General features: G+C 43.6%; 2 protein-coding genes and 1 long non-coding RNA gene across 3 annotated transcripts in view; 2 read left to right on the forward strand and 1 right to left on the reverse strand.

The window, feature by feature from the left end:
* Positions 1-10,106, forward strand: part of TMC7 (transmembrane channel like 7) — a 52,150-nt gene extending 42,044 nt beyond the window's left edge. Inside the window, exons 14-16 of the mRNA XM_040635265.1 lie at positions 2,549-2,704; positions 6,949-7,027; positions 8,029-10,106. Of these exons, the coding sequence (XP_040491199.1) occupies positions 2,549-2,704; positions 6,949-7,027; positions 8,029-8,109 (316 nt within the window). The 3' untranslated portion in view covers positions 8,110-10,106. The remainder of the gene's footprint in view (positions 1-2,548; positions 2,705-6,948; positions 7,028-8,028) is intronic.
* Positions 9,050-13,378, reverse strand: LOC103668646. The gene is made up of 3 exons (XR_570129.2): positions 13,251-13,378; positions 11,389-11,586; positions 9,050-9,182 (listed from the first exon to the last, which is right to left on the reverse strand). It is a non-coding gene; the product is annotated as an uncharacterized LOC103668646 (long non-coding RNA).
* COQ7 (coenzyme Q7, hydroxylase) lies at positions 13,294-21,516 on the forward strand. The gene is made up of 6 exons (XM_008696943.2): positions 13,294-13,568; positions 17,780-17,958; positions 19,139-19,253; positions 20,010-20,149; positions 20,832-20,900; positions 21,311-21,516. The coding sequence occupies exons 1-6, from the start codon at positions 13,349-13,351 to the stop codon at positions 21,386-21,388; spliced, it is 801 nt and encodes a 266-aa protein (XP_008695165.1). The 5' UTR covers positions 13,294-13,348; the 3' UTR covers positions 21,389-21,516.
* The last annotated feature ends 980 nt before the right edge of the window (positions 21,517-22,496 follow it).

Raw genomic sequence — 22,496 nt, forward strand, 5'->3', positions numbered from 1 at the left:
GCTTCTTGGCATATCCCTCTTTTCTATTCAAGGGTCCCTTGCATTCTTTATTGACTTTCCTCGTGGTGTTCCACCTGCAGAAGTCAGTAAGTCACTCCTGGTTTGGCCAGGCCCACCTTTGTTTTGGAATCTCTCTCTGGGTGCTGGAATGTCCTGGTCCACTTTCGGAAGTTGGGCTTACCCTGTTGCCATGGTTTTAGGGAGTGCCAGTGGGTCTGTCCTGCCCTATTCCCTTTTCCTCAGACTTCTCTTCTAGTCTCCCTTGTTTCTGATTATAAAAATAATATATGCTCACAGTCGAAGACTTGGAATGTCTTCAGTGTGACAAGCACTGTGCTAGGTGCTAGGAGTATAGAGATGATTCAGACATGGCACAAGGAATGTAGAGTCTAGTGTGGAATTTGGTAAGAGCAGAAGTGCCTAAGACTACGAATCAGAAATTGAGGGTTGAAACCCCAGTGACCCTACTCGCTAGGAGTATAACCATTTATATCAAAGGTTGGTAAACATTTTCTGTAAAGCACAAGCCTAAAATATTTAGGCTTTGTGGGCTATATGGTGTCGGTAGCAACTGTTTAACTCTCGTGTCATTATGAAAGCAGCCATAGATAATATACAAACTGATGGGCATGACTGTTCCAATAAAACTTTATTTATAAAAAACAGATGATGGGCCAGATTTGCCCCACGGGCTACAGTTTACCAATGTCTCTGACTTATATTCTCATGGAATTCCATTCCCTCGTCTTTAAATTAAAATTCTTGAACTATGACTCTCTCTTTCAGGTCTTATTTTTTAACCGATTTGAATGTGTATATTTTTATTGTTTTTTGTTGTAGTGATAGGTGTTATATAAAAAGTCAAACAGTACAAAAGGGTATAACTTAAAGAGAAAAAATTGCCCCCTATCCTCCCTTCTTGGTCCCACTCTGTCAAGGTAACCACTATTAATATTTTAGAACTACTTCCAGAAATTCATATGAACAATGTGTTTTTTTTTAAAAAACACATATGGAATAATGCTGTAATCCTGTTTGGCTGCTTATTTTTTCTACTTAATTTTATATTGTCCCCTTTTCCATGCCAGCATATACAGAACTCTCATTGTTTTAAAATGTTTTTTAGCTTTGATTTATTTATATAATAAATACATTCACACGACACAGAATTCAAAAAGCATGACTATATGATGGCAATTCATTTTCCAGTCCTCTTCCCCGACTACTTCGTTTCTGTCTGGGGGCCAGTCATTTCACGTCCCTGTGGGTGCCTCAGTGGTTTTTTAGTATTCTCCTTTATGAATGGATCATAAATTGTTCCTCCATTTCCTTAAGCAATAGTTAGGTTGCTTCCCAGAATGTTTTTTAATCCATAAAGATAGGGCTGCAATGGAAAATCTTATACACAGAACTTCATGATGTGAATGTCGGCCGTTCTTTGTAGGCCTAATTACAAAATTTTTTCCGTTGTAATTTTGATTTTTCCCTACTTTTTATTTTGCAAAAGTTCAAATCTGTAGAAAAGTTAAAAAAAATAGCAACAATGAAGACTCCTATACCCTTCAACTGCATGTCCCAGTTGTTAACATGTTGATTTTGGTACGTTTGTTTTCTCTCTCTCTCTATGCATACGTTGTTTTATCTATGTAATGACCCATTTGAAATTGTTATAGGCACCATGACACACCTAAGTAGTAACCTCAGCCACCCCCATTTTGAGATCTGGGGGTGCACAGAAGATTGGAGCTAAATATTTGAGCCTGCAGCTCCTAGAAATAAGAGCCTCCTCCTTCCCACGCATCCAAATAACATTATCATATCTAATTAATACTAACATCATATTTCTGCCATTTTCAAATTTCCCCAGTTGTCCCCAAATTGTCTTTTATAGCCTTATTTTTAAAATGAGGATCTTTCAAGTTTCACCCATTGCTTTCGATTGCTATATGTCCTTACTATCCTTTAATTCTATATATTTTAAGTAATCTCTACACCCAACCTGGGGCTCAAACACATGACCCTGAAATCAAGGTTGCATTCTCTTCTGACTGAGCCAGCCAGGCGCGCCTCCTTATTCTCTTTTAATCTTTGATTCTTGAGGGGTGCCTGGCTGGCTCAGTTGGTAGAGCATATGACTCTCGATCTTGGGGTCGTGAGTTCAAACCCTGTGTTGGGTGCAGAGCCTATTTTTTAAAAAATGAATTAATTTTTAAAAAATCTTTGATTCTTTGAGGAGTCCACAATAGTTTCCTCACCTCCAAATTAAGAGACTGGTGAATAAAATCGCCACCACATTCTGGATGTTTGATTGTTGTCTCAAAGTGTCATTTAACTTGCTCTTCTGTGCTAAATTTCCTGTAAACTGGAAGTCAGTCTAGAGACTAGATGAAACTTCAGGGTCAGCATTTTTTACCAGAATGTTCCAGAAGGCCCATATGATCAGGCAGTTCCTCTCGGGTCACCGATAACAAGCCTGTGGGCGTGCAGAGGAGGGACGCTCAGCCAGTGCCGCACGCCTCACCCTCAGCCCCTGGGTCTGTCTTGGCAGCATCCCTTCCTCGAAAGCCTGTGGGCCGTTCACCAACTTCAACACCACCTGGGAGGTGGTCCCCAAGACAGTGAGCACCTTTCCCAGCTCCCTGCAGTCCCTGGTCTACGGCATCACGTCAGAAGCCTTCGCAGTGCCTTTCTTCATGATCATCTGGTGAGTAAGAATGGCCTGGACCCTTGCAAGCATTCTCCATTGAGGCACATGGAGCCTTCTCCACTGGGAGACAGGAGCTCACAAGCTGCACTTGATAAGTTACCAACCTCCCCTCTCCCTCTGCCCCCTCCCTGCTTGTGTGCTCTGTCTCTCCTCATTCTCTCTCAAATAAATAAATCAAATATTTAATAAAAAGAGGGGGGGTGCCTAGGTGGCTTAGTCAGTTAAGTGTCTACCTTTGGCTCAGGTCATGACACTGGGTCCTGGAATTGAGCCCCAAGTTGGGCTCCCTGCTCAGCGGGGAGTCTGCTTCTCCCTCTCCCTCTGCTGCTCCCCCTGCTCATGTGCTCTCTCTCTTACTCTCCCTCTCGCAAATAAATAAATAAAATCTTAAAAAAAAAAGTTACTGAACCTCTGTGAGCCTTACTTTCCCATCTTTAAAATGGGCATCATAATAGTGATTCTTTCTCTTTTTTAAGGTTTTCTGTGTTTATTTATTTATTTAAAGAGAGAGAGAGAGAGAGCATGCACGTGTGAACAGGGGAGGGGCAAAAGGAGATGGAGAGAATCCCAAACAGACTCCCCGCTGAGCAGAGAGCCTGCCATAGGGCTCGATCTCACGACCTTGAGATCATGACCTGAGCTGAAACCAAGAGTTGGAAGCCACCCAGAGGTTCCATAATAGTGATTTTTTTAAGAGGGTCGTTGAGTGGGTTCAGTGATCCTGCAGCTAAAGCACTTAGCCCAGTGCCTGATGTAAAAATTCAATAAACATTGCCAATTACTAGTACTGATTATTTACAAAATCACTTGCTCTTTATAAAGAAAGTGACTACTGGGCAGAGAGAAGAGCACTGGATTAGAAGCATGCACTTGAACCCTGGCTCTACTACTTACACACAGTATGTGTCCTCCCTGTGCCTCAGTTTCATACAGTTAAAAAAGTGAAATGTGTAGCAGAGGACCCGGCCCTTAGTAAACCTTCAGTAAATGATGGTATTATACATCAAGGTGACAAGTCTTTGCTGCAAAGTGATTCTTTTTGAGTGTTAAAGTAATTCTACGGCCACCTAGGTGGCTCATTTGGTTAAGCGTCTGACTTTTTTTTTTAAGATTTTTTAAATTTATTTATTTGATAGAAAGAGAGAGAGAGAGAGCACACACAAGCAGGGGCAGTGGCAGGCAGAGGGAGAGGGAGAAGCAGACACCCCACTGAACAAGGAGCCTGACGCAGGGCTTGATCTCAGGACCCTGGGATCACAACCTGAGTTGAAGGCAGACGCTTGACCAACCGAGCCACCGAGGCGCCCCTAAGTGTGTGACTCTTGATCTCAGCTTAGATCTCAATCTCCGAGTCGGGAGTTCAAGCCCACATTGGGCTTCACCCTGGGTATGGAGCCTACATTAAAAAATAATAATAATAAAATAATTCTTTTTTTTTTTTAAAGATTTTATTTATTTATGTGACAGAGAGACAGCCAGCGAGAGAGGGAACACAGCAGGAGAGTGAGAGAGGAAGAAGCAGGCTCCCAGCAGAGGAGCCCGATGTGGGACTCGATCCCGGAACGCCGGGATCACGCCCTGAGCTGAAGGCAGACGCTTTAACGACTGCGCTACCCAGGTGCCCCTATAAAATAATTCTAATCACAGGATGCCTGGGTGGCTTAGTCGGTTAAGTGTCTGCCTTTGGCTTGGGTCATGATCCCAGGGTCCTGGGATCGGGCCTCACGTTGGGCTAAACAGATAAATGAAATATTTTTTAAAAAATAACAATAATTCTAATCACAAATGAAAATTGAGGTCTTACTATGTGCTGGGTGTTGTTCTGATTACAGTCTGTCCTCATTATTCATGGATTCCATTTTTTGTGTCTGTATTGGGAATATGCCTACTTACTAAAATATTTTATAACTCCAAAATCAATACTCGAGGCAGTTTCTTGGTCATTTGTGGACTTGCACAGAGTAGCAAACAATTGGAGTCACCCAAAAAGCACTGTCTTAGTCTGTTTGGGTTGCTGTAACAAAATATCAGCAAGAGGAATTTATTCTTTATAGTTCTGGAGGCTGCAAGTCCAAGGTCAGCGTGTCCGTCAGCATGTTAGGTGAGAGCCCTCTCCTGGCTTGCAGACTTCTCATATCCTCACACAGCAGAAGAGATGAGCTAGCTCTCTGGGGTCCTTTGATCAGGGCACTCATCCCATTCATGAGGGCTCCGTCCCCATGACCTAATCATCCCCCCAAAGCCCCACTTTCTGTTACCATCACCTTGGGATTAGGATTTCAACATACGAATTTGGGGAGCACACAAACATTCACACCGTAGCAGGCATGTTACCAGCTGGAGTCAGACGACGCGATAGTCTACCTTGTTTCAGCTCTCACGCAATGGTTTCTTGCAGTTTGTGCTTTTGGTGGGTCATTTCACTGTTCAAAATGGCCCCAAGCATACTGAAGTGCTTCTAGTCGTTTCTAAGTGCAACAGGGCTGTGATGGGCCCTACAAAGAAATTATGTTAGTTAGTGCTTGCGACACAGAGTTCAAGGTTAAGGGATCAACAGTAATATTTAAAGAAGGTGTCTTTAAACAGAAACAAGGTTATATATTGATAACTTCCTTTCTCAATAAATAAGAAACATAAAACAAGGTATTGATCAGTTGACAAAAATGTTGTGACCAGTGGTGACTCAAGGAACCTACCCCTGGGGGCACTGGTTCAAAATTCACTAATTCACCGTTTCTGGAGACTTTATAGAATCTAACTACCACAGATAACTGGAATGGGTTGTAGCTGGCATGTATTAACTGTAATGATCTCATTGCCATTATCCCACGATATAGTCTTACAGTAAAACCCCACCACCATGCAAGACGTGAACCCCAAAAATTTATTTATTAAAGGCAGGATACCTTTGATGGAGATTAATAAAATGACTTGGGGAAGCTGTGCAGACAGTTGGCCTGGAATTCTGGGTATCTCAGGATCCGGCTACTCCGTCCTAGTGGGTTCACCCCAGCTGTAGCTAGGCTGGCACCATCTGGTGGCGGTTCCCTGATCTGGCCATCCTTGTCCTGTGGCCATGGTGTCTTCCAGAAGAGTAGCATTGATCTCAGTGATTCCAGTGGCCCTTATTTCCTCAGCCCTATCTGGGGAGATTGGACAGGAAACCACCTCCCCTTCGTGGAACGGAATGAGGTTGCCAACTGTTTTCCTGGGGGCTCGCTCTCCACTCCACTTGCCCCTCTCCCCAAAGATAATAACTTCGGCCACCCCCATTTTGAGATCTGGGACCACACAGAAGATAGGAGCCAAGTGCCAATTGCTTTTATTCAAAGATGTATTATCCTAGGTTTGTGGTCCCTGGGTTTTGCTCTATTATCCCCATTGTACAGATGTGGAAACGGAGGCCAGGGAGGCCTCACAGTGATCATCCACAGCCAGTTCATTCCATTCTGAGCTGTCTGAACCATGTCCTTCTCTTTCTCTGTTGTATCGCATGTGCCAGGGGAACATCAACAACTTTTAATATTAACTTAAAAAGCAAGGCATGAATCAGTATCTGCTACTGCTGCCAACTAAAAACCCTCTGGGGCTGTTTCTTATGCCCTCTGCTTGGAGAGATCTCCTTTCTTTCCTTTCTTTTCTTTTCTTTTTAATTCTTTTTTTTTAAGATTTTTTATTTATTTATTCGACAGAGAGAGAGACAGCCAGCGAGAGAGGGAACACAAGCAGGGGGAGTGGGAGAGGAAGAAGCAGGCTCATGGCAGAAGAGCCTGATGTGGGGCTCGATCCCATAACGCCGGGATCACACCCTGAGCCGAAGGCAGACGCTTAACTGCTGTGCCACCCAGGCGCCCCCTTTTCTTTTCTTTTCTCCCCTCCCCTCCCTTTCTCTTCCCTCCCCTTTCTTTTCTTTTCTTTTTTCTCTCTTTTCTTTCTTTCTTTCTTTCTTTCTTTCTTTCTTTCATTCATTCATTCATTCATTCATTCATTCATTCATTCAAGTAATCTCTATACCCAATGCGGGGCTTAGAACCCAGAACCTCAAGATCAAGAGTCATGCCCCAGATTTTCCCTCTCTCCCTCCCTTCCTTCCTCTCAGGTCTGTCCGTCCATCCCTCTCTCTCTCCTTTCTTTCTTTTCCTAACAAAAGTGAACCTGCTCTGGGCAAAATGGATCCGGTTGTTTTTCCAGTGGCCTTCCAATGGCCCAAACTCCCTAGTGACCTGTCCCTTGTGTTGCAGCCTCATCATGTTTTACTTCATCGCCCTGGCTGGAGCACACAAGCGGGTGGTGGTCCAGCTCCGAGAGCAGCTGTCCCTGGTAAGGAAGAGCAGGTCCAGAGGGTCATGGCTGGGGACCTCTACCCAAGACACCTAAAGGAAAGTGGTGCTTTCCCCAGGGAGGGGGGAAGGCTGTGGCTCTGCTCACCACCGCTTCCCAGAACTGCGTTCGGGCCAGGCCTTACAATGTGTACATTGATCACTGCCTGCTCCTCATACTGTGCTGGGAGACAGTGGTGACAGAGGGAGCTGAGACTGCTAAAAAGTTACAGAAAAACCATGAATTCCAATAGCAGGAGCCGCTACGAAGGTAATACAGACGAGGAGCGGCCCTCTGCTGCTGTAGATGGTGGCCGCGGAGGGCCTCTTTGAGGAGGTGATGTTGGAACTGAGACTTGAATGATGAGGAGCCAATTGTGGGAGCTCTCGGGGATGAGAGTAACTGGCAGAGGGGACAGCGAGGGCACTCCTGGGAGCCAGAGGACAGGTGGCATGGCTGGAGGACAGGAGAGGCAAGATGATGCTAGATTATCAGCCGGGGTCACAGCATAATGTGAGGGCTTTGGTGACAAGTTTGGGTTTAATTCTGAGTGTGATGGGAGACCAACGAAGCGTGTTAAGTAGCAGTCTGATGTACATTTCTTTTTAGGATTTATTTATTTAGAGAGAGTGTGTGTGAGCGAGTGGGAGGAGGGGCAGAGGGAGAGAGAGAGAGTGTCAAGCGGACGCCATGCTGAATGCGGATCCCAGTTCTGGGCTCAGTCACATGACCCTGAGGTCATGACCCAAACAGAAACCAAGAGGCAGATGCTCAACCGACTGCGCCATCCAGGCGCCCCATCAGTCTGACGTGGCCAAAAGACTATTGGCCACTTTGTGGACAAAGGAATGTGGAGGGGCAAGAGGCAGACCAGTCTGCAGGCCATTACCACCGTCCGGTGGTTAGGATCCTTCACCCCGAGTCTGACAGGTAATTGATTAGGTTGAAATGATGATATTTGCTTCCGAATATATTGAATGTGCACCGATTTCTATCTTTAGGAAAGTCGTGACAAGCGTTACCTGATCCAGAAACTGACAGAAGCCCAGAAGGATATGAAGAACCGACTGGATTGGCAGTGAGGATCCTGCCGCGTGTTGCTCATAAGCTGACCTGCTGACCGGCCGAGCCTACAGAGTCCACCCGGGTTTGGAGCAGAACTTGTAAAATATATTTTTCTGGAGTTCAGGTCTTCCCTGAAGGTGGCTCCTATGTGCAGCTGTGGTTTGTGGCACCCAGTCCCTCTGGAGGGCTTTAGTGACTTGGAAAAAGCAGGCTCAAACCAAATGTTTGCCTGTAGACCAGCAGCTCCGTGACTCTCCCCCAAAACTGACTTCTTAAGCCGTTTAAGCTGTCAGAACAAAAATTGAGGAGGAGAGCCCTTTTATATTTTTCAAAGCTTATTTGTGTTTTTTACAGTTAACTGTAGACATCACCCTTCAGGAGCCTCGGTTAGTTCTTTTGCAAACCCTCTTTCTGAGGGTTTAGGCTGAGAAGTGTTCCTTAGGAGACCTGATTTTTTTTTTTTTTCATAAAGAGAAATCCTTGAATTGGGATGTTTGGAACAGATGGTGGAAACATGGAGAGGACGGTTATGTGATCCCAGCTACCTGGCAGTAATACGAGAGAGAAAAGCCATGCCTGCTGTATGAATAAGCAGTCTCTGGATACCCTGGGTGAAGCTTTAGGAGGAGGGGAATGGCTGCGGGTTGAGGGCCTTGATGTCTTAGCTTCCGGGGCATTTTGCTGCAGCCTTCTTACTCAGGGGGAAACCGCCTTTATGGTGCGGGGTCCCTTCTGGCCTTGAGTTCTGAGACTTAATAGAGGGCCATCAAAACGAAGAGGCAAAGTTTGTCTTTCAAGTCTTCCAAATGCCATTTCCCTTGCTGCACTGAGGTCCCCATCTCTGAAGGACACTTCACATTTCGGAGCCAGGCTGGAAAGAGCGGTTGAGCACGCCCACGGAGCATGGAGCTCCATCGTTTACGTGCATGAGTGTTGGAGGCTGTGGGTCCCAGCATCAGACCAGCCTGTGCCAGTGTCCTGGCGTACACCAAGCGCGGGCATCTTCAAGGCACGTATCCGTATTTTAAGGGCTCTTGTTCTCTTGTGCCGAAAATTTTGAATTTTGTTTTACAAAATATGCAGAGTATCACTTCAGGGTTTCCATTACAGCAAAACAAACAAACAAACAAACAAGAAACATGTGCAATAAATACCTCATCATAAGCTTACCCAAAATTGATAGCTCTGAACCTTTTAAGCCTAAATTACTGTTTCACGTAATCCGTTCTCGTCTTAATATCTTCATTATCTTTTCCAAAGTACTTAGTTTTGCAACAAACTGTGTGAGCCTTTCTTCTGTTTTCCTTCCTTTCTCTGGCTCAAAACCTTTTCCTAGGGAGTAGCCCGGAGTTTAAAGCTGGGTACATGTTTTAGAAAGCTGCTGCTAAGAGTATTTCCCACCCCCACCCCGACCCTCCATTACTCAAAAATGATTGACTCCTTGCTCTGAGGAGCAAAGCAGGCTTGCCATAGCTTACACATTTCTGTATATTTGCCCCTTTGCCAGATCATTTTCTCACTCTTCCCCAAAGTTAGCATTAAAACGGGGTATTTATGTACCTGTGAGACCAGTGAGCTTTTCAAGCTAATAACTAGTATCATGGAATTTTGAGTAACCAAAAGTTGACTCTCTCCTCACTTGAAAAAAACTCTAATTGTTGGCATTTTTGCCTAGCACACTTATATACATATGTTTTTGCCTTCACCATGCTTCTGAGGACAGTCAAGGTGTGTGTATGTGTGTGTGTGTGTGTGTGCACGCGGCGTGCATGTGCGTGTATGTTAAGTGTGTGAGATGGAAGCTCCGTTCTTTCCCTGTTATAAAATTGATACTCATGTATGCTAATATATTCATTTTGGTTAAATGCTGCTGATTTGCATACCTCTTACTTGAATGTTTTTATATATTTTGATAACTTTAATAACTTCAAGTGATGTCTGTGTAATTGTTGAAGTGCAGGTCTCTCTAACAAATGTGCCTTAAAACTACTGATTAAACAGTATCTTGAATGTTTTAAAATGTATCTGTGTATATTAGAATTCATGGAGGTTTCTTGTCAGCAATCAAGTGATCATGGAAAACTCTAAGTTTGTAAAGTTGCTCTTTGCCTTTTCCTAGAATCACAGAAGTTTTTTAATGCAATCATCGGATGAGTGCTTTTAAGACTCCTTGGCTCTGCTGAAGCCAAGGAAGGATATAGGTGTGTGTTTTTAACAGAAAAAACATAAAATTATTTCAAGCATTCCCCTTCCCACCCTCCCACCCCCCAGAGGGAACCACTGCTGATATTTTTTTTCTCCCAGAAAATTATAATACGTATTCAAACATATATGTGTGGTTGAATATATGAAACATCTATTTCTGAGCTTCTCCCTTTTTTCTCCTTAATAACATCTCTAAGATCTTCCATGTAAGTAGCCACCTCATTCTTTTTAATAGTTACACAGCATTCCACTGTATCAGTGTGTACTTCTGGAAGGGTTAGCTCCTTGCTAGATACTTTGTTTTCAACTCACCAGCACTGCTCTCTACTCCCTATCCTGTTACAAACAGGGAGAGCTGGAATTTTAAAAGTCCCTGCAAGCATGTCTCCGTTTCTCTGTTCCTGCCCCATTCTCCTAAAGAACAAGTTCTTGTTCTTTATCAAGGCAGCCTTCCATATTCTTGAAATCACAAAATATTCTCATCCCAGCAAAGAGAAGAATCCAGTTAGGCAAGTTTTTAGTTGGCAATATCTGATTGCAGCTACTAACAAGTAAATAAAGATGGAAGAAAGGAATTAATTTTGCCAGAGTGGAGCTGGAAGGTCTGATCCCTGGGAAGATAGGACTTCTGAAAGTATCTTCTTTATATAGTGTATGGCTTTATTAGTAAATTCCATCTGGTTTATTTTCTCTCCAGTGCATGGGGTACTTGGGATCTGGGATGACTTTGCTACTTGCTTAATTGTATAATTTTGTACAGGTGTCTTCACCTTTCTGAGATAAAGTGCCCTTATCTTTAAATGGAAAATAATACATATCTTTACTTTTATTTTTGAGAATGGAGTTAGGGAGTAATATGTGTTTTCTTTTTGGAATTTTGTTTTCTCATTTTAAAAATACTTGTTTGTTATAGAAAATACGAGGATGCTGAAAGCTACAGAGAAGAAAAGTAAATCACATATAAGCACCATTTATGGACATTCACTGTTAATCTTGCCAAATTCCTTTTAAGATAAAGAGCACAGAGGTTGGGAGGATAGGATGAAAAGAAAGAAAAAAAAAGTTGGCATTCTTATTTCTTTTTCACTTACCATGTTTTTTCAAAAGCTCTTTATAAACATTTCAACAGGCTACATAATATAACATCATACATATGGGTCATAATTTTTAACATTCCTTTGGTGCTTAACATTTTGTTTTCAAATTTTCCTGACAATAACTGGGACATCTATAAATTTTTGTTAATGTTTCTTCTTCTTCTTCTTCTTCTTCTTCTTAGGGACAGAGACCTAGAAGTGGGATTATGACAAAGATTTAGAAAGAACATTTTAGGGCCTTTGAGAGGTTTACACTCAGTAGCTTCACCTGAGAATGTTACATCATCCTCACTTACACTAAGTACATGTGTTTAAAAAACTATGGAATAGTTCACCATAATTTAAAATTATTGTAGTCTGTTAGAGTAGTTTAAAAACAACTAGCACCTTCAATTATTTTATACTGTAAATTAAATGTTTTGTAGTGACTTGGAAAAAAGATACAATCCAAGGGTGTGAAGTAGAAAGTAAAAGCCCACTTCTCACAATCCCAACCCTCTAAAGTTACCAATATTAAATGTTTTGTTGTATATTCTTCCAGATATGCATCTTTGATTTTTTTTGCTTTCATATATATACCCTACACGTTTGAAAAAATATTTCTATTGGATAGATCCCTTGAAGGAGGGTTGCTGTATCAGTGGATATGTGTTATTTTAAAAATATACAACAGAACTTTTTTCATAAGACTTTTTTTTTAAAGATTTTATTTATTTATTTATTTATTTATTTGACAGAGACAGAGACAGCCAGTGAGGAGGGAACACAAGCAGGGGGAGTGGGAGAGGAAGAAGCAGGCTCATATCAGAGGAGCCTGATGTGGGGCTCGATCCCACAACTCCGGGATCACGCCCTGAGCCGAAGGCAGACGCTTAACCGCTGTGCCACCCAGGCGCCCCTCATAAGACTTTTTTAGTACCATTAGAATCACAGCAAAATTGAGAGGAAGATAGAGATGTCCCTTTGTCCCCACATGCATAGTCACCCCCATTCTCTCCAACCCCCACATTTGTTAGAATTGATGAGCCTACCCCCACACATTGAGTATGCAGGTTACGATACACGTTACTGAATGTCTTCTCTCCACCCCACCCCATTCCCCCCAAAACAATCTGCACCAATATGGGTGAACACCAACAGTAAAATGGAAAAGAAAACCCCCCCAAAACCATGTTCTTTGTACAAAACCTAAAACTAGAAAAAAGACAAAACTTAAGTCATTTGTTAGTCCCACCACCTAGAGACACTATTGACCACACGGTGAGTTTAATTTCATCATGCAATTTCTAATTTTTTTTTAAAAGATTTTATCTATTTGTCAGAGAGAGAGAGAGAGAGAGCGCACAAGCAGGGGGGGGCGGGAGAGGGAGAAGCAGGCTCCCAGCTGAACAGGGAGCCTGATGGAGGACTCCATCCCAGAATTCTAGGATCATGATCTGAGCCGAAGGCAGCTGCTCAACTCAGCCACCCAGACATCCTGCAATTTCTACTATTTTATTTTATTTTTGTTAAATATTTTATTTATTTGACAGAGAGCAAGAGAGGGAACAAAAGCAGTGGGAGTGGGAGAGGGAGAAGCAGGCTTCCCGCTGAGCAGAGAGCCTGGTGCGGGGCTGATTCCACGACCCTGGGATTATGACCTGAGCCGAAGGCAGACGCTTAACGACTGAGCCACCCAGGCGCCCCATGCAATTTCTACTATTTTAAAGTGGATGTAAGACACATAGAGAAAACTCCTTCCATGCTGGTAAAGCAAAAAAAAAAAAAAGGCTATGCCAATAAAGAATCCTTCATTATACTTTTCCCCAAGAATTTACCCAGGCAGGATCTTAGGAAGAGCAATTCAGCACACTCACCTCCCTAGCAACCCAAGTTTCTTTTACAACCCTCGGTGTCCTGAGCGATGGATGGTGATCATATCCAATATCATCTTTTCATTTACCCTTTCTAGCCAATGGAACGGAAGCAGGGGCCTAGGGGCGTGGCCACCGATGCAAGAGCGCGCAGCGCCTGTCTTACGTCTTCTGTGCGTCATCAGTCTGCGCTGAACGCACGTTTAGCCCGCTTCGCGCAGTGGAGAGGTTACCTTGTCACAACAATGAGCTGCGCCGCGCTGGCGGCGGCGGTTCACTCCCGGTGGCGGCTGCGCGCGGCCGTCCTGCGGCCTCTCTCAGGTAAAGGAGGAGCTCGGCTGCGTACGCGCGCTGAATCGGCGGGCCGGGGAATTTTCCCCTGTGGCTTGGGCTGGAGAGGTCACGGGAGCAGCCGCTCGTAGACGTCATAAGGCTGCGACGGAGCGCGACTTCGAGGCGTGAACCTCGGGACGCTGATAGGCGGGGCGGGAACCGTAATGGGTGGGGAGAATGCGGGGCGGGAGGGGCGTGGTGTTCCGCAGGGACTCTGAAGTGTCAGCTCACAGTCGGCGCGTTGTGGAATGACGTAATTGCACACCTGTCCCGGGCCGTCACTGCAGGTGTGGTCGGCATTCCAGGCAGAGGAGAGGTGGCGACCTTGAAAGTTCAGTGCCCTACGGGTGTTATCGTAGCCTTCGCTCAGGGCCTTGCTAGGCACAGTGTGGTCATGCAACCAGCGGCGTGGGCTTGTTAAAGGGCAGGTTCAAAGGTTCCACCCCTGACTTCCCGGGTCGCTTTGTCTGTGTTTTAACAAGACCTTCGAATGACTTGCATGCACTATAAAGTTTGAGTAACAGCGGGTGGTAGAAGCAGCATAGAAATTGGATTAGGGAGGTGGGTTAGGATTCCCGGCCCTTCCCCGATCCTTTTTTCATCAGAGCTGCCTCAGAAAATTGTTGTGTGGTCGTTTTCTCGAAGTTAAATCATTCGTGTACCACCTAAAGATTTTTGCCTTTTAGCAATACCACTTGTACTTTTGATTACTAAGTGTACTTTTTCTACAACAGTGTTCCATTTTTAAATTAAATAATTTCACGGAAACTAAATCCTTATGGTAAAAACGGAAAACCAGTATTGCTTGCCCCTAATAATCAAAAAATAAATGTGCTAAAAACAAGTTAGTAAATTGTATTAGATACTGTTGTCTACCAAGGCCTGAACCCCAAACCATTTTCTTTATTGTTAAAAAGCGGGGGGGGAGATTAGCAAGTGTTAGGAAGGTATTTGTCAACTGAGACATTCTCCTTAAGGATATCAAAGGAATTGTGAAAGAATTAAAAGAGAGTAACTCTTACTACATGGGTGTATTTAATGCATGCTCATAAACCACTTAAAGTCTTCCCATATGGGGCGCCTGGGTGGCACAGCGGTTAAGCGCCTGCCTTTGGCTCAGGGCGTGATCCCGGCGTTATGGGATCGAGTCCCACATCAGGCTCCTTCACTATGAGCCTGCTTCTTCCTCTCCCACTCCCCCTGCTTGTGTTCCCTCTCTCACTGGCTATCTCTGTTAAATAAATAAATAAAATCTTTAAAAAAAAAAAAATCTTCCCATATACCACTTAAAATCTCCTGGGTACCATCATTGTTAGGTGTTTCACACTTTGGGAAAGCACTAACAAAATGATGCATTTGAGAGCTTCTAGCACTGGGCCTCAACTTTATTTTTACTCAATTTAAAAATGTGTGACAATGCAGGCAAAACTCAGGATTGTTAAATGTGACTTTTAATATTCCTTTGTTGAGCCAATGCGTATAACAGAATAAGAATCATTCTTTTTCATTTACAAAGTTACTTTACTTCCTGTATCTCATTTTATCTTTATGATAACTCTGTAAGAAAGGTGTTACTATTGTATGTTTCCTTAAAAAGGAAATAACCTGATTATTGCCAATTTTATATGTAAGAAATGGCAATTCTGATTTGTCCAAGGTTAGTGTTAGAGACAGGAAACACATTTTCTTTCTTTCCTTCTTTCTTTTTAAGATTTTATTATTATTTTTTTAAGTAATCAAGTAATGTCTGCCCCCCAATGTGGGGCTCAAACCCACAACCCCAAGATCAAGAGTCACATGCTCTACCGGCTGAGCCAGCCAGGCGCCCCAACCATCCCATACTATTTATTTATTTATTTAAAAGATTTTAGTTATTTTTTGACAGAGAACGAGAGCACAAGCAGAGGGAGTGGCAGGCAGAGGGAGAGGGAGAAGCAGGCTCCCTGCCGAGCAGAGAGCAGAGAGCCCGATGTGGAGCTTGATTCCAGGACCCTGGGATCACGCCCTGAGTCGAAGGCAGACACTTAACGACCAAGCCGCCCAGGCGCCCCAATCCCATACTTTTTTTTTTTAATAATTTTTTATTTTTATTTTATTTTTGATGTAAAGTTTGATGATTCATTAGTTGCGTATAACACCCAGTGCACCATGCAATACGTGCCCTCCTTACTACCCATCACCAGCCTATCCCATTCCCCCATGCCCCTCCCCTCTGAAGCCCTCAGTTTGTTTCTCAGAGTCCATAGTCTCTCATGCTTCATTCCCCCTTCTGATTACCCCCCTTTCTTTATCCCTTTCTTCTCCTACCGATCTTCCTAGTTCTTATGTTCCATAGATGAGAGAAACCATACTTTTTTAAAGACACCTTGCAGAAATTGTGAAAAGGTAGATGGCAAATATTTCAATACCCAATCTTCCACACACCCCATGAAAATCATTTATTAGATGCCTGAATCTGGAAAAGTGGTGCAGTGCTAGGGAACCGTGTGGTATGTTTTTAATAGCAATACAGTCCTGCCCATTAGAAGTCCGCTATGTATTTGTATTTCTCCTTCAATGTTTTTTTAAAAATGAGTACTCGGTTTTCTTTCCCATTAACATGTTTTTGGATGGGAGTAACGAATGAAAGAACAACCAAACAGGATTACCTTGAGAAATAGGGCCAGCTCATCATTTTCAGTTTCAATTCCTAGGAGTCCTCTTTGTGCAAGGTCAGATTAATGGAAGCACCAGTCCTTGGACTTGCAAGCAACAAACTTGAGGCAGGCTACCTTGACTTTGTCAAATGTGTCAAATTGTTCTCCATATAAAAACATGGTCATGGACCACAGTGACCTGCTGTGTGATGGCACAGATCTGAGTGGTACATTATACCTAGCAGAATTGGACTCCATCCAGTTGTTGGTGTCCACTTCCTAGATGCCATCCGGTTTCTTGAGTCAGATACGCTCAGTGAGATGGAGCAGGTCATGCAGAGGAGTGGATCAAAGCTGGGTCACCATGTTTCAGACCCCCAGGTCCATGCTCCTTTGTTTAGTGAGGCATTTAAAATCCTGGTCAAACCTGGTCAAAATTTCAGATGCAGAATCACCCCAAATTTTATCCGGCTTACCCTATCACCTTGTGTCCAAAGCACTCAAGCCTTTTAATGATAACCCTACAGATGTACTCAAAGTGAAGTTTTCCACACATTTTCATGGAAGTTAGGCTAAATGAAAAGAAGTCTCTATAAAGATAGGGTAGTCATGCATAAGCGCCTTGAAACACGTCTCAAGATGATACCAATACACGTCACGGTTCACATTACAAACTGGCCTCCCTGGGTCTCCATTTTCATATCTGCAAAATGAGCTGGTAAGCCCTTACACACCTAAACACATTGTAAAACTCTTAGGGGAAAAAAAAAACCTCTGGGGATGCCCTAATATGAGGCTCAGAAAATACAATCAAGGTGTTACTACTAGGAGATTTTTTAAAAAGATAAAATTTAATCTGTCCTGAAGAATTTACATTTTGAAGAGAAGAGTTGAGTTGAATTGATAATGTGTCATTACGAGATCAAACCTAAGCTCTACGGCTCATTCTCCAAATCACATGCCCCTGGGCGTTTTGAGAGATCCTAAATCTATGGTTCTCAACCTTGGCTGCAGAAATGATTCCTGCACAGAGCTTGACTGGGGAGGAGCAGCCATGGTTTTGAAAGCCCGGTAGGAGGTTTTGTGCGGCCGGGGGTGGGAACAAAGCGGGCCCGGAGAGGAGGTCAACTGGAGAACCATGCTCTTGTAGAGGCCATGTGCTTCATTGCCATGTTAGCTGCCTGCTGGAAAGACAGGTTCAGTATTTCCAGATCTTTCTATGCTTAATGTGAAGCCAGAAATCCAGATCTTTAGGAAAAATCTATGTTTTAAATGTTGGTAACTCATTCACTTTAAAAAAAGGAGGGGGGTGCCTGGCTGGCTTAGTCAGTAGAGCCTGTGACTCTTGATTTCAGGTTTATGAGTTCAAGCCCTGTTGGGCGTGGAGCCTACTTGAAAAACAAAACAAAACAAAACACTGAAGGTTAAACAGAATACATTTATGGGCATATCCTACCTATGGGGAACTCATCTGTGACCCTTGTTCTAAGGCGCCCCTTCTGCCTGTAAAAGGAAATATCTGTTTTACCTGAGAATAATAAAGTGTAAACATTTGCATTGCAGCCTATGGAAGAAGAATCAGTGTCCGGTTTTACAGTTCAGGAATGACCTTAGACAATATCAATTGGGCAACTGTGGATCGAATAATCCGGGTGGATCATGCAGGTGAATATGGAGCGAACCGAATCTATGCAGGACAGATGGCCGTCCTGGGCCGGACCAGTGTCGGGCCAGTCATTCAGGTGGGTACTTCATTATCCCTCCCAGCCTGGTCTTACTGAGCAGCGTGGGGATCCAAAGGCCTTAAAGTCATGAATCACATTACGTCATGCATTTGCAAGGGAGAGCAAAAATTGGTTATTAGGGTGGGAGCGGGGGAGTGAAAAGTATATTATTCTTTTTATGTGTAAAGCACAGACAGACATGTGGTATATAAACGGTTATGTGGTATATCTGAAGTATTAAAATTTCATCGTGGGGTGGGATAAAAAGGGTTAAAAGTCATTGCATTAGGTGAAAGCACCAGTTGCTGAGAGGTTGTGATCCTGTCCCCCGTGGGGATATTTTATATCTTATACTGAGAGGCAGAGGGAGGGGCCTGGACTTTGTAGTCACAAAGACCCAGGTTCACATCCCAGCTTTCTTCCACCTTCTACCTGTGTGACCTTGGGGAAGTTACATGACCTCTCTGGGTCTCCATTTCCATATCTACAAAATGAGCTGATAACACCTACTTTATTGGGTTTTGGTGAGGAATAAATGAACTGGCATAGAGCAGCTGATACCATTCTGGCATGCAGTAGACACTCAGCACAAGTTAAATTGCCTGCTCTGACTTCTTGGGCAAGTTATTTAACCTCTTTGTGCCTCACTTTCTCTATCTGTATAATGGGGATGATAATAATAATAATAGTTTGTACAGATTAAATGAGTTGCCTTCTTAAAGCTATTTGACAGCGCCTGGCACTTAGGAAGTACATGTGTTAGCTCTTTTATCATTCTCCCTTTTTCATTTGATGTAAATGATACTTACATTCTAGCAGTCTAGAAGGAAATGACACAATAGGTGATACGCTGCCCTCCTGTTGTTGGAGTGGGCTGAACATCTCATTTCTCATTTGTGCGGACCTTATCCTTTAATAGGTTATGCAGGTCCGAAAACTTCTGCTGGCCCACTTATCTGGAATTGAGAGAAGAGGCTCTTTTGGTTTGTTGGGTCTCTATCCGCAATGCTTTTTAGTCTGATGTTTTGTTTTTTTCCTCCAGTGACTCAAGGGAATGGGGGAAATAGAAGTTCTCATTATTCATTCCATTTCCATTTTGCTTCCTTTTTCCCACATGGACAGGGCTTGTAGCTTCCTTGGTATGTAGCAGGTGGCCTCAATGTGATGCTTGTATGTCTTTTTTGTATGTTTCTTACAGAAAATGTGGGATCAAGAAAAAGACCACTTGAAAAAGTTCAACGAGTTAATGGTCACATTCAGGGTGCGGCCGACGGTTCTGATGCCCTTTTGGAACGTGGTGGGGTTTGCACTGGGTATGTGTCTGTCCAGAAGAGCTTACAGGAGCCTAGGGATCTGGCACAATTAAATTGTTAAAATACCAGTTCCATAATTCTTTCTATGTCCTCTTACAACCTTTTTATTTCCTTAGTCTTTTTAAAGTTAAATGGACCTTTTTTTTTTGGCTTAAATTTATTTAAATATTTATTTACTTAAATCAGTACTTTTATAAATAGAAGGTACAGTAAAAATAAATACAACAGAGGAGGAAAAAAACTAGAACAATTCAGGTGTAGCCAAATGATGTTCCCTGACAAAGGTTCTAAACCTGAAATCAGCTCACTCTTAAAAAAGAGAGAAGAGTAAATGTTAGAAGAGAATCAAAGACACACTCACCCCAAATGAAGACTTTCTTCTTTCCCTAATCAGAGGGTTCAGAAGAGCCTTGAAAAGAGAATAGCATTCTTACTCTGTGATTCAGGATTTAACCATGTGACCCGATACCACCTAAAACAGCAGTTCTCACTGGCGGCAGGTTGCTTCTAAAGATACTTGACAGTGTCTGGAGACATTTTTGGTTGTCAGGACCAGGGCTGCTGCTGGCATCTAGTGGATAGAGGCCAGGGGTGCTGCTAAGTGTCCTACGATGCCCAGGACAGACCCCCACCATAAGGAAGTGCCCAGCCCCAGAGCCTGTAGTGCTGAGGTTGATGAACCCTGACCTGACACAATCTCCCTCCCCAGTGTGGCATCAGTCACATCCTTTTCTGCTCTGGATTTGACCATTCCAGGTGCGGGAACCGCCCTGCTTGGGAAAGAGGGAGCAATGGCCTGCACTGTGGCTGTGGAAGAGTCCATAGCACATCACTATAACAACCAGATCAGGACATTGATGGAGAAGGAGCCTGAAAAATATGAGGAACTTCTTCAGGTATTTGAATATACTCTGGAAAGGGGCCAGAAAGGGAGAAAGGGTAGGTATGCAACTTGGTAAGAAGGAAAAAATTAGAAAGTTAGGGAATGACAGGCCTTAGAAGCGTAGGACTGCCTCATTCTTAAGGCAAGAAGCACAGAGAGCCAACACCATGGGCCCTGGTCACAGCTGTGACCCATCCCTGTCTGGGGCAGAGCTGGGACCGGAAGCCGTGTCTCCTGAGTCCATGCCCGTATTCTCCACGTCTGGATCATTGATAGATTCTGAGCAAACGTCAGCACAAACCCTTCAGAATAAATAAATGAACTAATAGGTATCTTCAGATAATTTTCTACAGCAGATAAGGGAACTGTTTAATTTTTTTTTTAAATCTAAATTGGGGGTTGGTAAACCCTGACCTGGGGCAGACCACCTGTTTCTGTAAATTGTTTTGTTGGAACACAGCCACACCCATCTGTTGACATGTCCGTGGCTGCTGTTGCTGGAACATTGGCAGAGTTGAGTAGTTGTGAAGAGGACCGTACAGCCTGGGGACCTTGAAGTATTGACTCTCTGACCCTTTATAGGAAAAGTTTGCCTACCCTCTTAGACGGTAATATGAGGCTTTAGCCTCCAGAAGAAGACAGTACAGTGGGGAAGTTGGATGCTGACTTGCTCCGCTTTCTTTGTATTTAACCAGGTGATAAGGAAATTTCGGGATGAAGAGCTAGAGCACCATGACATAGGCCTTGAACATGATGCACAACTGGTAGGGGACCTCCCTTTACTATTTGCTTGTGTTGCTTTGATCACCTTATTTGGAAGATGAAGGGGCGGGAGGGTTTTTGTTTCCAGAGAAATAGATTTCAAAGTAACCACTAAAGAAAGCAAACCAATATACCGCTAGGCAAGCAAATCACTGCTCCCAGCGGGGAATCTTATTTCTTGCTTCCTCCCTCATCATTTCCCCTAGCAGCTTCTTTCCCCTTCCCAATGAGAAACCAGGTCATTCAGATGTTCTGGCGGTCCTGGAACCATCCCAGCCTTATGAATTAAAACAAATTGTTAGGTCTTATATCTTACCCAGAGAGTTCCATCCGTGCCATTCCAGGCCGGGTCTTACTGCTACAAGTGAACATAGAACATGTTTCTTTTGTTTGCTATTGTCATTTTTAACAGGCTCCAGCATACACTGTTTTGAAGAGCCTTATCCAGGCCGGATGCAGCATGGCGATATATTTATCGGAAAGATTTTAAAGTATGTCCACTTTTCCCTGTTTATAAAAGATGACCGTGATTAAACATGTAGCACTGACAGAAAAGGAAATGTGCAATTATCATTATATGAGTTTTGTTAATAAACTGCAAGAGGTGTTTTTTCGTTAATAAAACTCTCTAGTGTTGATTTTTTTTTTCCTGTGCTGCCTTATGCCAGAAGGCTGATTGTTCACCAGGTTCCAGTTACAGCAAACGAAGCTGGTCCTTGTTTCGTCCATAGCTAATTTTTTTGTAAAACATCAAGAATGAATCATTAAGAAAAAAATAGAAATCTTTTTTTTTTTTTTTTTTTTTAGATTTCTTTTGGAGAGAGAGAGTGAGTGAGAGAATGTGCACATGTGAGTGGGGGGGAGGGGCAGGAGAGAATCTCCAAGCAGACTCCCCACTGAGCGTGGAGCCCAACGTGGGGCTCAATCTCAGGACCCCGAGACCATGACCTGAGCCGAAACCAAGAGTCCAACGCTCAGCTGACTGAGCCACCCAAGTGCCCCAAAAATAACAGAAATCTTCAAGAAAAAAAATTAAGTTCACTTCTAACCAAAGGTAATTTAAAACACGAGGGTGTTGAAGATTGACAAATCCAGACTGTCAAATCCATCAGTTAAGTGGCAGACTGTCATTGTTTCCAGTGGTCTCCTTAGCTGTTCTTCCTTTGCTCTGGATTTCTCAGTGCTAGAGGGTGCCAGGGTGTGGTTCTTGACCCTGTTCTGTCTGTCATCTTTTTCTTGGTATCCCATCTGGCCTCATGGCTCATTCCTTCACATTCCTATTTCAGCCCAGCTTTCTCATTTTCAAATATCCAACTGTCTACCCAGCCCCTCCACTTGGAAGTTAGCGAGAACCTCAGGCTCCATGTGCCCCAGGCTGAACTCACCTCCGCCCAACCATCCTGATGCCCCAGTGGCCTGCCATCCTTACCACAGTCAGTAGCAGCCCCATCCTTCTGGTCCTCAGGCCAAAATCACTGGACTCACCTTTGACACCTACCTAAATCACACCCCCATCCAGTCAGCCGGGACATCCTGCAGGCTCTACCAAAGCCTTTTCACTGCCTCAGGTGCTGCCACCCTCATCTCACCTGGATTCT

This window comes from Ursus maritimus, unplaced genomic scaffold, assembly GCF_017311325.1.
Source record: "Ursus maritimus isolate PB19 unplaced genomic scaffold, ASM1731132v1 scaffold_2, whole genome shotgun sequence".
NCBI classification, from domain to species: Eukaryota; Metazoa; Chordata; class Mammalia; order Carnivora; family Ursidae; genus Ursus; species Ursus maritimus.

What these genes read in the sequence shown, in the direction of transcription:
- COQ7 (XM_008696943.2), top strand. Translation starts at nt 13,349, where the DNA reads ATGGAACGGAAGCAGGGGCCTAGGGGCGTGGCCACCGATGCAAGAGCG. An exon ending in GTGTCGGGCCAGTCATTCAG is followed by an intron (nt 17,959 to 19,138) that starts GTGGGTACTTCA and finishes TGTTTCTTACAG; the next exon opens with AAAATGTGGGATCAAGAAAA. An exon ending in TTGAACATGATGCACAACTG is followed by an intron (nt 20,901 to 21,310) that starts GTAGGGGACCTC and finishes CATTTTTAACAG; the next exon opens with GCTCCAGCATACACTGTTTT.